The 15,158-nt window shown below is 39.1% G+C and overlaps 1 protein-coding gene across 1 annotated transcript in view; it reads left to right on the forward strand.

Moving 5' to 3' along the window:
• SLC9A8 (solute carrier family 9 member A8) overlaps window positions 1-15,158 on the forward strand; it is a 55,676-nt gene that overhangs the window by 33,751 nt on the left and 6,767 nt on the right. Inside the window, exons 9-16 of the mRNA XM_039497750.1 lie at window positions 1,614-1,757; window positions 3,528-3,666; window positions 6,400-6,505; window positions 8,614-8,730; window positions 10,117-10,199; window positions 11,789-11,900; window positions 12,375-12,595; window positions 14,428-14,574. Coding sequence (XP_039353684.1) covers window positions 1,614-1,757; window positions 3,528-3,666; window positions 6,400-6,505; window positions 8,614-8,730; window positions 10,117-10,199; window positions 11,789-11,900; window positions 12,375-12,595; window positions 14,428-14,574 — 1,069 coding nt within the window. The remainder of the gene's footprint in view (window positions 1-1,613; window positions 1,758-3,527; window positions 3,667-6,399; window positions 6,506-8,613; window positions 8,731-10,116; window positions 10,200-11,788; window positions 11,901-12,374; window positions 12,596-14,427; window positions 14,575-15,158) is intronic.

Raw genomic sequence — 15,158 nt, forward strand, 5'->3', positions numbered from 1 at the left:
TATATTAAGACTTACTAATCGATAGCATTATCTGATCAAAGTGACTGGAGCAGTGAAAACACAATAATGAACAGTTTGGCACAAAAATATTTTCACAGTATTTTTTTTCCTTGCAAATTCTTTTTTCCCAGACTTCAAAATTAAAATGTGTAAATTGTGATGTGCGTTTGATAACCTGACATAATTAAAATATATTATGCAGGTCTGGCTTCCTTACCCAGAGCTTCTCCTTAAACAAGGAATGAACTTGTGAGAATTAATACCATAGACTTTTCAGAGCACTTGGCTGGCAAAGGCTCAACATAATTTTCTAGAACCCCCCCTTAACTGCACAAAAGTTCAGATTTCTGCTCTTGGTTACAGTAGTATAAATCCAGTGTAACTGGATGGAGACCTTGCATTTACTTTTTTGGTTTTTTGTTTTGGTTTGTCTTTTACCGTGTACATAAGCACGGAAAATTTGTAGTCCACAGAAGTCCACAAATCTGTTGGCTTAGTCAGAACCAGGAAACGTGACAAGAAAAAGTATGCATGAACTGCAAATGTCTTCCTTACTGCCTCCAGCATCTGGCTTTGCACAGCTGACAGCACTTGATTTTGTGGTCTCTACCTTTTAGTATAAGATCTAAGGAAGCTTTAGCATCTTTTTTTAAATGTTGCGCTTTTGTGCTACATAGCAGGAGTATTGTAAGTAGCAACTGATAGCATGGCTAAACCAGCTCCTTGTTTTGGTCTCATTCAGTCTTTTCTATTAGTCCCCTAGTCTACGAATAAGTATGTAAAAGACAGTTCCTATGTCAGGGTTTTTTCTGACAAAATAATTAAGTTCCCCACTATGTATGCACAACTAAAACCCAACAAACTGATGTAAGGAAACCTACATTAAAACAATAAAATAATAAAGTTTGACAGTCTGACAGTGTATGTAAAATCTGAAATATAAAATATTCTAACTGTGAAAGAAAACTAGGCATCACCTAGTTGATAAAGCCTCTTTCAATTTCAATAACTTCAATGGCATGACAAGTAGATACAAGTGTGACCACAGTCAATTTTTCAAGTAACTGTCTCGGGCAGGTTTTACATTGTTAATGGGATTCTGTACAGTCTGTTCACTCTGTATCATTGTACATATCTGATTTGGTGGTTTGGATTGATACACATTGGAAATCTGTTTCCACAAAGGTATACAGTTTCCCTTGCTTGCTTCTAGTGGGACATTTTTACTTATTTCCGAAAGTCTGGGGAGGCATATTGCTCCTACTTCTTCGCAACGTGGACATCCATAAGTCAGCCTGAGTTATCAGGGTTGGTGGAAAACTCAGAGTACACACAATCCCCATGAATTCATGGTCTGTTAACAAGTTTTGCTGTATTTAACAGATGATCCTTTCTTCCAAAAAGAGACAACAAAATTATCTTACTTTTTGTTTTAAGTATTGCTAGTCAAGTGCTCCTTAATGGGAAGATACAACTTTCTGCAAAATATACCTATACTGTTCCCTAGAAAATCCACTGATATTTTCCATGCTTTTTCACTGATCAGTATTATCAAATATGCTGTACATTTATATTGGCATGTTTTCTTTTTTGGATTTTATTTATTCTTGCAGTTTTGCATTTGGCTCCTTAATATCTGCTGTGGACCCGGTGGCTACTATTGCCATCTTCAATGCCCTTAACGTAGATCCTGTGCTTAACATGTTGGTTTTTGGAGAAAGTATTCTCAATGATGCAGTCTCTATTGTCCTGACAAAGTAGGTGCATTTGAATTTGTACTATACTGTAGCACTCCCTTGTAGATGGCTTAAAACTCTAATTAATTTTGTTACAGATCCCTTTTGGACTTACAAAACTCCTGATTCTTAACAAAAATGGTATTGGCAGAAAATACATGTTTTTCATCTCATATCATTGTGTTGCTTGCCTATGTATCCAGAAGTTATAACAGGGGAACTAAGTATTGTCATTCTGCTTCTATTCTAATATTATAATAGCAATCACATTAGCTTGTCTATCTCATATCCTTAAAGTGCAGCTCTACTCTGAAAAATTACCTTATAAGGTGACTATTTCAGTTGTATTTCATTGATTCCAGATCAGATTTGCTCAGTTTACATGTTAAATTTTTTTCCTCTTCACCCCAGTCCTGGGATCTGAAAAGCAAGCGTTGTTCTTTCTGGCTTATTTAGAAAGATTTTGCTAGCCAAATCCTTCTGTCATTGCTCCTCTTTGACTCCTGGTCATTGGCTTATGGAATCCTGACTGCAAGCCAGTGGGGTTGCACTGGTGGCCCTGCAAAGGGAATTAAATTAAGAATTCTATTGACAGTACATGAGCCAGAAGAGAATCCAGTTCACAAGATTTTACTCCTGTCAGCACTGCAGAACCAACATAGCTAAGGGTAGGTCTATACTTACCGCGCGGGTTGACGCAGAGAGTTCGACTTCTCGGAGTTCGAACTATCGCGTCTAATCAAGACGCGATAGTTCGAACTCCCCACGCGCTCCGGTCGACTCCGGAACTCCACCACCGCGAACAGCGGTGGCGGAGTCGACCTTGGGGCCGCGGACTTCATTCCCGTGGCGTCTGGACTGGTGAGTAGCCCGAACTAAGGTACTTCGACTTCAGCTACGCTATTCGCATAGCTGAAGTCGCGTACCTTAGTTCGACCCCCCCCCCCCTTAGTGTAGACCAGGCCTAAGAGAGATCTTAGCTATGTTGGTTCTGCAGTGCTGACAGGTGTAAAATGTTCCCCAATTTTACTGTTTTCATTGAAGTCAGTAGATCTCACTAAGAATACATAGGGACAGCAGATCTCCTGAGTAAAAAGGTGCTATATTTACATAGCCATTTTCAGGAAAGAAATGTACTTTAACCCCTATCTATCATAGGTACTTTTCAGTAAGGCCGTGGGGTCTGCAAGCTCTAACACAATTGAGCTCTTTCTTTCCATATTGCCTCATGCTGTAGCAGTTTCATATTCCATGGGATCCAAAGAGCTCTCCCCTTTCCTCCCAGCCTCTCCCCTAAATCACTTCTTTTGCCCTTCTTCAGTGACCCTGCAGCGTCTCTCATCCACATGGGGATGGGGCTTTCTGTTCGTTTGTTTACTCTCCCACATAAGGATCATGTGATTTTTGTCTTTTTATTCCTTCTCCAACCTTGAGTTTTTACCATTGAAAAATGCATTTTCTTTTCCCTGCTAAAAATATGGAACCTGTGTTGCTGTACTGGGCATCATTGTAGCCTATTTATGCCATTGTGAGAAGATTTCACAAGAGCAATGTTAGATTTCCAGATTTTTAGTGGAATTAGGTTTCCCTTTAGGGATTATACCAACACTTGATTTAATATCTTCTGACATTGCTCTTGTTATATCACAGTAAAAGCCTTTTAAAAGCAGTAGCAACAGAGAACTGTAGGTTGCTTGAATTTTTTTTTCTAAAGACATTTGGCTTTTTCAGATCAAGTCTTCATAACTGTTTGTTGCTAATTTTTTTTTTCTTTTTAAAAATCATTCCCAGCACAGCAGAAGGTTTGACAAGAGAAAATATGTCAGATGTAAGTGGATGGCAAACCTTTCTCCAGGCACTGGGTTACTTTCTGAAGATGTTCTTTGGCTCTGCAGCACTTGGCACTCTTACCGGCCTTATTTCTGCATTAATATCCTTTTTTGGGGTAATGTGATGCACATGCATAAATCGGTGAAGTCTACCGTTCTAACAATGATTTTCATCCAGTCATTCTGTAATGTTCCTTAGAGGGATGATTTTTATATAAGGTCTTTTTGCGGGCATGATATTTTCTCTCGCTTATTTTGTTTGTAATATTAGTGCTAATGGGCCTATTTTTAAACCTTACATAAAAGCTTTGTATGCTTAGATGAATGTAATTAAGGTCTAAATAATTGTATACTATTTTAGATTATATGTAAATAGAGTGTTATAAATTTGCTAGTTGTTTTCTAAATTCACAATATTCTGTTTTCAACATTGATCCATTTTAATAGCATATGTCCTAGTTTTCAAATGTAAAAATGGTAAATTAATTTTAAAAAAAAGAAAAATATTTTTCCCAAAGAAATTTTAAAGTCAGACCGTGAAATCTTCCAGTCCTACATGTCATATTCAGCAAACTGAATATGGATACTGCTCAGTTTGGGTTTATATGCTGAATTATATCTGTGGCTCTCTACACCAGCTTGAATTGGTTGCTAAACAACCCGAGAGCTTCTCCCCTAAGATAAGGAAGGATGTTTGTTTAAACTAGACACCTTTGTTGCTTTTGAAAGCTTGCTTCAATGTTTAAAATAGAAACCTGTTTCATATTTTTTGTGCTAGCCTTATGCTACAGTTATTTGTTTAAACTGGCCATATTGCCAAGTACTTTGTTTTGTAAATGAGAGGACCAGAGTGTTTGTTTAAAAATGGGCACATTTGCTATCTTTGTTCATTAGAATTGTTCCATGCACTTTTGATTAATTCAAAACATCTCAGCAAAGAGAGAGACTGACATTTTCCTGATGCAGCTATTTTTCATTCAATATCTAACTGAAAAAGGACAAACAGAAAAGCAGTTTAACTGCTCTGATATTTTATTGTTTGAGCCTGAAAATATTAGCTAGAGCAAAATATTTCTGTGAAGCAAAGAAAATGTATAATAGTTGCTGGCAGATAGATATGATTGAAACTTGCCTGTTCATTAGCCTGGAGGAACCTGAACTTCCATGTCACAAATGTCTTCTGAATTCTAACAAAGATGAATGTGGACTATTTTGAAAGTGAGACAAGAGTATGATTCATCAAGTGCATGAACATGTTGATGTAGATGTTATCGCTGATCAATCATGTCCATTTGGAACTAACTCAAAGTCTAGCTTGAATATACAACTGATGACATATAGATCATGTTTGTCCTACTAAACATATAAGGTGAAATCTTGCTCCCCTCCTCTGCAACCATGTTGCATTTCCACTCCATGAAATGGAGTGGGGAAGGACTCATACAGGTAGTAGAGGTCTGCTACAGTGAATCTGAAATCGTAGATTACACTGATTCGGACGTAGTGTATGCTGAGCCACTGGTTAAATCTCCTCCTGAGTTGGGAATTCACTTGCTTTGGGTGCTGCTGCAGCCCTGAGGCTGTAACACCAGCTATGGAACAGCTCTGATTCTGCTCTGCTTCCTTCTTCCCGAGAGAAGCCCAGCTCGCAGCCTGGCCAGCTGAGATGTGGGGGTGAGAGTGGGGTCCAGGTTTGGTTCTAATTTAATTAAACTCTTTGCACTTTCACAGTAAAGAATCATTTTGCTTTTAACTTTTTCAAATCTTTGATGCTAAGTGAGAAATAACTATATTACAGCTGCTTCAAAAGCAGTCTAGGCCAGGGTGAAATCCTGACTTCATTGAAGTCAGTCGTCACACCTTCTCGTCAGCTGTCTAAAATGGGCCATCTTGATTATCACTACAACAGTTTTTTTTTCTCCTGCTGATAATAGCTCATCTTAATTAATTAGCTTCTTACAGTTGGTATGGCTACTTCCACCTTTTCATGTTCTTTGTATGTATATATATCTTCTTACTATATGTTCCATTCTATGCATCTGATGAAGTGGGCTGTAGCCCATGAAAGCTTATGCTCAAATAAATTTGTTAGTCTCTAAAGTGCCACAAGTACTCCTGTTCTTTTTGCGGAACAGACTAACACGGCTCCTACTCTGAAACCGTGGAAGCTATGTCATTGATTTGAATGGAGCCAGGATTTCACTCCTAGTAAATCTTTCTAGGACAAATACAGATGCAGTCAGAGGTTAGCTCACATTTTCATAAATGTCTAAGCAAGGACAAAGAAGGATTTTATTTCTGTCAAAAGTAGAAATGAGAGAAAATGTGTGGGCCATTTCAGTTCTGAGTCCCAGCTTCTAACTCATCCCATTTTGATAGAAAGCCATTATTGTTTGAAGACTGTTCTGTGACTTCTCTGCAATAAATTTGGTGGTCTCCATTCAGTTCCAAAGGAACAGGAATACACATCATGATTGGAAATGTCTGCTACTCTGAGTGTAGGGGTCAACAAGTGAATGTGCATACAAAAGTGGTGCTTCCAGATCCAGGTTTAAACATGTTGGCATGGTGCTGTCCATGTTTTATGTACTCTTTCAAAAAACAGTGGCCTTCAGTCTCTAGGGCTGTCTAACAGCTTTCACCAACTTTAATTTCACTTCAAACCCTCCATCCCAGAAATGATTAATCAAGCCACAGGATCTTTTACAGACTTAATATTAGCTATTCACAAAACAAATATATGAAATGTGGTGAATGATGAACCTGTATGGAATAGATTAGAATTTTTCTGTGGATTTCTTTTCTTACTTTTTCCTTAATGGTTTGATATGTACGTACTAAAGCACATTGATTTAAGGAAAACACCCTCCCTGGAGTTTGGGATGATGATTATCTTTGCTTATCTTCCTTATGGACTTGCAGAAGGTATCTCACTCTCAGGTAAGCAGCAAAATGAATATGTGCAAAATTAGTTATTGAATTATAAAAAGTTAGCAATCTGGATGTACAGGATTTTCAGTTTCTGGTACGCTGTTTTCTTCACCCAGTGTTCCAATGTGCGTGAGAGACCCATTGACACTAATATTAATTCTGTAGTTTCAAATGACTCATTCTGCATATTTGCAAGCACAATTACTCTGTGCATACAGTCATGTTACTAAGGCATACAAATGGAAATGTAAACTGTTTTGAAACCTGACCTAGTGGTTTAATGTGTTAAAGTATTTGGTGTTACTGTGAAAACAGGCTTTGACCTGTAAACTAGCTATGCTAAAATACTGAGCATATTACATAAACATTTCAAAACATGAAACCTTTTTATTTCTGGTTCGTATTGCATAGTAATATAAAAATCATAGTAAAATACTGTAAATTAGTCATTAATTATTGTATATGGCAGAGAATGTGCCTCTTATGTGCCAAATATGACTTCTTAAATGCTGACATTAGAAAGTACTTCACTTCTTTTTTAAATACGTAACACATCGTAACAACAAACTCCCTTATTTGTTCAAACTACTTTCAAAAATGATTTATCAGAAGAATAGAAACTCTGAATAACCTTGGTCATGTTCTGTAACTACAAAGGTCATCTCTGCATTCCAAACAAAGGATTCTTTTGAGTACACTTCAGATGCTTGTTCTTTTCCTTCCATTCCAGTTCATCAGGGCCACTCCTGTTTGGGCATGTAGCTGTAGTCAAATACTGTTAGCTTTTCAAACTTTCTTTGTTTTTGACTAAACAGGGCATTGTGTTATAACCCTCAGGTAAGTTTATCATTATTTCCAAATGTCATTTAGTCCTTTCCGTAATCTTCACCGCAGTTGATTTCCTCTTGAGGAACATGCTGTGCCTTGTGCTTACTTAATCCACAAATTTCTTACAGGTGACAGCATAGTAAGTTCACAAGTGAGTAATGTCATGTGTTTCCACAGAACTGCAAAAATCACAGCCACCATCTTGGATTCACTCTTTCACAGGAACAAAACCCTCGGGTTGCTTTTGAAACTTTTAAAGCCTTTTTTAAAATGTTCAGCTCTTCATGAACAACTGAACACGGCACATAATGCTTTCTTATTGCTTCTTGAGTGCTCAGAGAAAGTAAAACATAGCCCAAGAACTGGATGGAAAAATGGAGTAAAGTAATCCTCTCCCAGCTTAAAGCAAGGGTGCAGGACTGCACCACACTACCCCACTTTCTAAGCTGCTGCTCCAGCCCATGGGGTGGAATATCAACTGCTGGCTCACCCTGCCACTTGCATATGGTGTTAGGGCCACTGGATCTTTATAATTGTAAACCCAGTGCCCCCTCCCTTAGCTCTCTGCCAGTGCTACCTTCCATGCTAACCTAAAATGACTGGGTTAGAGGCCCCCTCTGCATCGTTCTGGGAGTGCCTGGGCCCACCTTGCACCGCAGCTTTGCCCTGGCTCCATCATGGGCCTTAAGGATTGTGCCATCTCTCCCTACCAATGATAAAATTCCCCCCAGTCTCAGATTGCGAGTGAGCAGTGTATAGAGCGGGGAGACAAACTTTTCTTGGATAATTAAATGATGCAATTTCCTAGCCCCATAGATTTGAGTTTTTCCCTTTTGGTCTTGCCTACCTTTGCTGTTTGTCAGGGAAATTAAAAGCAGGAAAACATGGTTTGGGTTCAGCGTATTACACCTCTCACGGACATCCTGATAGGAAAACCTGAAAGAACAAGGGTTTATTCTTTAAACTAGACATGGAGTTCCAGATTCTGCCCTTGAATACACCTTTGCAAGCGTATTTTGGTGAACTACATTCCAACAGCAGCCAGCAATCCATGTACACTGGAGCTCCCAATGTTCCCATGACTATGGAGCTGAACCAGTGTTAGCAATGATGGGAAAATTTCCCCTAGAGTAGACACCTCCTTAACCTCTTCCTCAGCTTTCCCAACTGTAAAATGGGCTAATCCCACCTTGTGGTGGTGTTGTGAGGATTAAGTAGGCAGTCTTTGTAAAGTTCCATCTAAATGCTAAGTATTATTCTGCTGTTTGACAGTTGCACTGTATCCACAGGTATCATGGCAATCCTGTTCTCTGGCATTGTGATGTCTCACTATACACACCATAACCTTTCCCCAGTTACACAGATCCTAATGCAACAGACACTGAGAGCCGTTGCTTTCATGTGTGGTAGGTACTGCCTTTAGCTTAAGCCTAATATCCATTAGATTAATATTTGTTTTGTATGAAAGGAAGATTCTGTTAGGGCCAGGAGGGAAGGTTGAGTGATCCTCTAGCCAGTCGTATATCAGTACTACATGTCTCTACCAACACACTTACTACTATGAAGGCTGCCACATAGTCTAAAGTCACCTTTACTGACATATTGGGTAAGCTATACAGTAAATCTTCTCCCTCCCACATCCTTCAGTCCAAGCTTTAGCTGAGACTTGACACAAAATTGAGAACCAAATAGATCTTCTTGCCTCCTTTCCCCCTCTGGCCTAGTTTCAGCTGAAGGAGACTTGAACATGTCCCTATTTTTAAAGTAGTTTTGGATATAAAGAAGCTATTTGAAAAAATAATAGTGTTTCAGACATTGGCAAAGATTAATAGGTATCTCCATTCAAACCGCCTGGAGCAATGCAATTGGTAGCCTTTCCTTTTCTTCCTGTTGGCTAAACTTGTAAGGAAGAAAGGGAGAAGATTCTGCATCACGATATAAACTTATGTTTAAGGGCACCTGCATGATACCATACCTTGTGCAAGAGGAATAGCACTTAGTGTCTCTGTCTCTCTTCCTAAGAAAGAGCCCTCTTTGCTAGGACTAGATCAGCTGAAAATGCAGTAATCATATACATGCAAAGTCTAATAATTTTAAAACACATTGAATGTTCTAAATAGCATATTGGCTTTGTGCTTCAGAAATAGTGACATTATGAAAATGCTTTAGTAATGGTTAATGCCACTATCGGAGACATTTGTAAAAATAACTTCCAGGTGTTGTTAGAACAATATATTTGCTTGTACAATGCAGTATTTTAATTTATCATACAAAGCATTAAGAAGTGCCGTAATTTAGTAAGATTTAAATATTTATGCATGTAACTTTATAATAAAACGTTTGAAAGTTCCATGAGATACTCATTTTTATATAGGGCCTGATCTAAAAAAGTCCACTAGGGTCAATGGGTGTCTTCTCATTAACTTCGATGAGCTTTGAAACAGGCCCAAAATCTTCAAGAAGGCAAGCATACCAGTGAAGACATTTTTCAGTAATTTAGGGTAAAATTCTGCTAGCCTTCTTCACGCTGATTAATATTTACTCCTGAAATCTGACTATTCATGGAGTAAGGTGCTGCTCAGTGAAAGTAAGGGTGGCAGAATCTTGCCCCTGCATTATGGTAGATATGTTTATTTTGAATCTGGCCTGAGTCAAAGAAGCAGGGAGTGTGTGTGTGCATATATATAATGTATGTAATAGCCTATTACAGGAGTAGCAAAGGTTTTAGATACCAGCTTTTATTGACCAGCATAGTTTTATTTGAATAACAAAGTTTGATCTTTCTTTTTCAGAAACCTGTGTTTTTGCATTTCTTGGTCTGTCCATTTTTAGTTTTCCTCACAAGTTTGAAATGTCCTTTGTCATCTGGTGCATAGTAAGTATTTACTTTCCTCTGAAAGTTTTTAAAAACTTTTACAGTATTTGTAAAAAACAAAAAACATTACAGTATTTTTCATGGTCTATAGGGCTCAAGTTGTTTTTACAAAACTTCCTATGTTTATCTTTTCATAAAATATTCTCAGGCTATTTATATATTATACATCATGCATCCCGAATCCCCAGCAGTGAATTGAAATTAACTATTTCTTCAGATTGTCCACACGACTTTGGCATGGATATCTCAGACTATATTTTAAGGAATACTAGTGTAGCTAGTGCAGCTTGTGTGTATGAGATTATTTGAAAAGACCTGAAGAATCCCTGCTTGAGAATGACTTTCAATCAGATTTATTAAAATAGCATCTTTTCAGAAGTCCCAAAGGATGTAAAGATTATGAGGGGAGCTCTTCTTCCCTATGTAACATTTTAAGTTCCTGGATTTTTTAAAGATTTTAATTACAAAGTAAAAGAAGGGTTTGGTATAAATGATACTTTAGATTATGCCTCACACAAGGATAAAGTGCCTGTTACTATTATCACATTATCAGTTTACAAATTCATAACATGCTCCCCTTTCACAGAGAGAAAAGAACAAAATATTAATCCACAGTGAGGCTGGCCCAGAGGGTAGCACTAGACGCTGCCACATTTGAGTGTATACTTCAGAAGTGTCTTGTTCTGCCATGAGAGATGTTGAGGTGTTGGTCTCATCTGTGGGAGCTGAGAGGCTGCTCTCAATTTATTACATTTAACTACCTCTTCTCACAAGCAGAGTGGCCTTTCATTCTTGTTGGAGACTGCCTTCACAGCCCAGAGGCAAAGGCAGTAATTATGACTGGTTGCCATGCAGAAAAAGGGCACAGCCCTAGGAACTCCCCCACGTTCTAGCTGTAGGATATTTATCTTGTCAAGGCCTGTTTGTTGCGGTGGTCTTTCATGAGCAGCATTGCCAGGAACTCCACCGTACTACGCGGAATTTTCCTTTATATTTGTTGACATTCATTCTGTAGAAGAAAATGATCCTCAGTTCTCATAATTCTATTGCATATATTGGGTATGTTCTTTTACAGTGATACCTGGGAAGTGCTGAGGGACTGAATTATAACCAGCTGTTTGGCTTTCCGCTCATTTCTCTGAGGCACTGGCCTATGGGGAGACAGCAGAAATTTCTGCTTATTTTTCAGCTGCTCCACAGATGATTAAAGGAGCTGGACTGCTTTTCAGGGGCTATCCGAGGTGCTCAACCTGCACTCAAATGAATCCCTGGGTTTTTTGGAAGGCCCTCTTGGCTTTCAATTCACTTGTCATTTGTAAAACAGCATCTGGTAACTTTTTCAATTATTCCTATAGTGTCTCTGTAACGAGATTTAGTTCCAATGACTCGGTGTTTGAAAATGTAAGCTCCACATTGACCTATGCTGAGCAATTGCTTTGAGTTGGATTGCCAGTATAGCTAGTTATGAGGAGAGTAATACATTCCCTTGCCTAGTCACAAACTGGTTACAATTTATACTGCTCTATAGGGAATGGATGTAATGCATTAAATAGCCTTTAACTCATTATCTAATTTGTTGCTGTTAACAGGTGCTTGTTCTGTTTGGCAGAGCAGTGAATATTTTTCCTCTCTCTTACCTGCTCAACTTCTTTCGTGATCATAAAATCACCCCCAAAATGATGTTCATCATGTGGTTTAGTGGTAAGTCTTAAGCTTGGAGTTTACAAAGTAGTGTATCATAGTAGGTGCTGCTCTGCATGATATTGTGCCTCTGTCTATGGAGCAAACACTAAATGGGCATTTGTGTCCTTCTCAAATCCACATGCATCCGCAATGCTATCTTTTCCCTATGCAGGTGAGCCAGGCAGTAAAGCGTCCAGCCCAGGAAAGTGTACAAAGTCTGCCTTTAAAATAGCCTGATTTTAGGGACCTAATAGCTTGACAGATTTGCATTCAAAAGCTGTAGAGATCTGATTTGTTTAGAAATTCAGATAGGCAATCAAATGCTAGGGTGATGGGCACAGCGTAAGAACCTAGATAGCCTTAAAACATGAAATAGGTTTAGAAGAAGAGACTTCCAGTAGGCTGAACACCATGTTCATTTATAAGGATGCAGAGGGCAAATCTTGCTGTTGATGTAGTTTTTATTCTTGGTTTATAATCCTCTCTGATCAGGTTTACGTGGGGCAATTCCATATGCCCTGAGCCTCCATTTGGGCTTGGAGCCAATAGAAAAGCGGCAGCTCATTGGGACCACAACTATCATTATTGTGTTATTCACAATTTTATTGTTGGGTGGAGGAACCATGCCCCTTATCAGACTGATTGATATTGAGGATTCTAAAGCGCGAAGAAGGAACAAGAAGGATATTAACCTCAGCAAGACTGAAAAGATGGTTTGTTCCTTTTATTCTGTTTTTTTTTTAAATGAGTGATCATTGATACTTTTCTTTAATTTTCAAAAAAGATCAATGCATAATAAATATACAGTGATACTTTCTGTTGGAAAAAGAGATGAAAGCAAAGAAAGGAGTTTTTAAATGAAGGGCTAAGACAGTGCGGAGGGGCACACAGTTCAGACAGAGACATCCTTTACGGGAGGATTTGTTTAGGGCAAGGGTTCCCAAACTTAGTTCGCGGCTTGTTCAGGGTAAGCCCCTGGTGGGCTGCAAGATGCTTTGTTTACTGGAGCATCTGCAGGTATGGCCGTTTGCAGCTCCCAGTGGCCGTGATTTGCCGTTCCTGACCAATGGGAGCTGTGGGAAGTGGTGGCCCGGCCCACGCCACTTCCCACAGCTCCCATTGGTCGGGAACGACGAACCATGGCCACTGAGAGCTGCAAGCTGCCATACCTGCAGACGCTCAGGTAAGCAAAGTGTCTCGTGGCCCGCCAGGGGCTTACCCTGAACAAGCCGCGAACCAAGTTTGGGAACCCCTGGTTTAGGAGATTCTCTTTATCGTTGGTTTTCAACCTGTGGTCAAGATAGTTAAGTCCAAAGCTGTCTCCGAAAAATTACTAATTCTAGCCATGTCAGTCTCAAAATATTAGAGAGAAGGTGGGTGAGGTAATATCTTTTATTGGACCAACTTCTGTGGGTGAGAGAGAAAAGCTTTCGAGCCACACAGAGCTCTTTAGGTCACTATTATAGGGATAAATAAGATAGAAAATATCATAATGTCACTCTATAAATCCATGGTATGTCCACACCTTGAATACTATATGCAGTTCTGGTCAGCCATCTCAAAAAAGATATACTAGAATTGGAAAAGGTACACAGAGGGGCAGCAAAAATGCTTAGTAATATGAAACTGCTTCTATCTGAGGAGAGATTAAAAAATCTGGGACTGTTTAACTTGGAAAAGAGACGACTAAAGGGAGATACAATAGAGGTCTGTAAGATCATGAGTGGTGTGGAGAAAGTGAATAAGGAAGTATTATTTACCTCTTCACATAACACAGAGCCAGGGATCACCCAATTACATTAATAGGCAGCCATTTTAAAAACAAAAAAACTTAAGGATGAACTTCACATAATGCACAGTCAACCTGTGGAACTTGTTACCAAGTTATGTTGTGAAGGCCAAAATATAATTGAGTTAAAAAAAGAATTAGATAAGTTCATGGAGGATTGGTCAATCAATGGCTATTAGCCAAGATGGCAAGGGATGCAGCCCCATACTCTGTGTCCCTAAACCTCTGACTGCCAGAAGCTGGGACTGGACAACAGGGGATGAATCACTCGACTGTTGCCCTGTTCTGGTCATTCCCTGTGAAGTGTCTAGCACTTGCCACTGTCAGAAGACAGGATACTGAGCTAGAGGGGGACCATTGGTCTGACCCAGTGTGGCCATTCTTATGAAAATACACTAAGGGATAAAACCTTGTCATTTTAAAATATTGTAAAAGCATTACTAGACCAACATTTACGTGAGTAACTCTTGAAAATTTAGGGATCTAAAGTAATGACTATAACCCAATCTAATTACAAATAGATCAGCACAAAATAAAGTAACCCCCATGGAAACACAGGCAAGGTTCAGGATGGACTAAGTCATAGACAAATCGATAATAGCTGGTACATTGTGAGTCCCATGTCGCTGAGGGAGGCCACTGGCACCTCAATAATGAGAGGCAGGTGAAAGTTGTTTAAAATAACAAGTTCAAAACAAAAGCAAAAGGTGCAGTGGCCAATTTATAAGGTTATTCCAATATGTCTGATCTTTGTAGGGTAATACCATTGAATCTGAACATTTATCAGAACTCACAGAAGAAGAGTATGAAGCCCACTACATAAAGCGCCAGGATCTCAAAGGCTTTATGTGGCTTGATGCCAGGTATTTGAATCCATTCTTCACAAGGCGGCTCACACAGGAGGTGGGTTCTGCTTGTTTTGTTGTTCTATGGTGAGTGTTGGCATAGCATTTTGTGGGATTCCATTCAAAGGCAACCAAGGGTTTGTGATAAAGGCTTGCAACTTTCGAGCTAGGCATAGTGAGGTGACCAATCTTACTTTTTTATAGAGAGTTGACTGTCTTGTAAAATGCTAATTTGATTTAAGTTAACACTTTTCATGGCTTCCAAAGTCTGTAATAAATGTACAGAAGTGTGAGCTTTTATTAAACTCTTCTTTAATGTTACAGACTAAGATCCCTATATCAACAGTTTGGTTACTAAACCTAGGCTTAGTAGACGTTTGTGACTAAAAATGGAAGCATCAGACCTGGCAAAGCTAAAATGTTAGTGTAAAATGTTGCCCCCACACATGCATGCTTTTTAAAAACCTTATGGCACAAGCAGGTGCGGTACTGGTTATACCCAGGGCCCTGTGTATATTGCAGCTGTGGTCTTTGCTGTAGAATGCACCCCTTGTCACTGGAATTGCAGCTCTCACTTAAAAAGTTTCTACTCCTTCTCCTTGTGAAGAGAAACTGTGACTTGAAAGCAATCTAATGCCTCTG

Source organism: Mauremys reevesii, linkage group 13, assembly GCF_016161935.1.
Source record: "Mauremys reevesii isolate NIE-2019 linkage group 13, ASM1616193v1, whole genome shotgun sequence".
In the NCBI taxonomy this organism is placed as follows: Eukaryota; Metazoa; Chordata; order Testudines; family Geoemydidae; genus Mauremys; species Mauremys reevesii.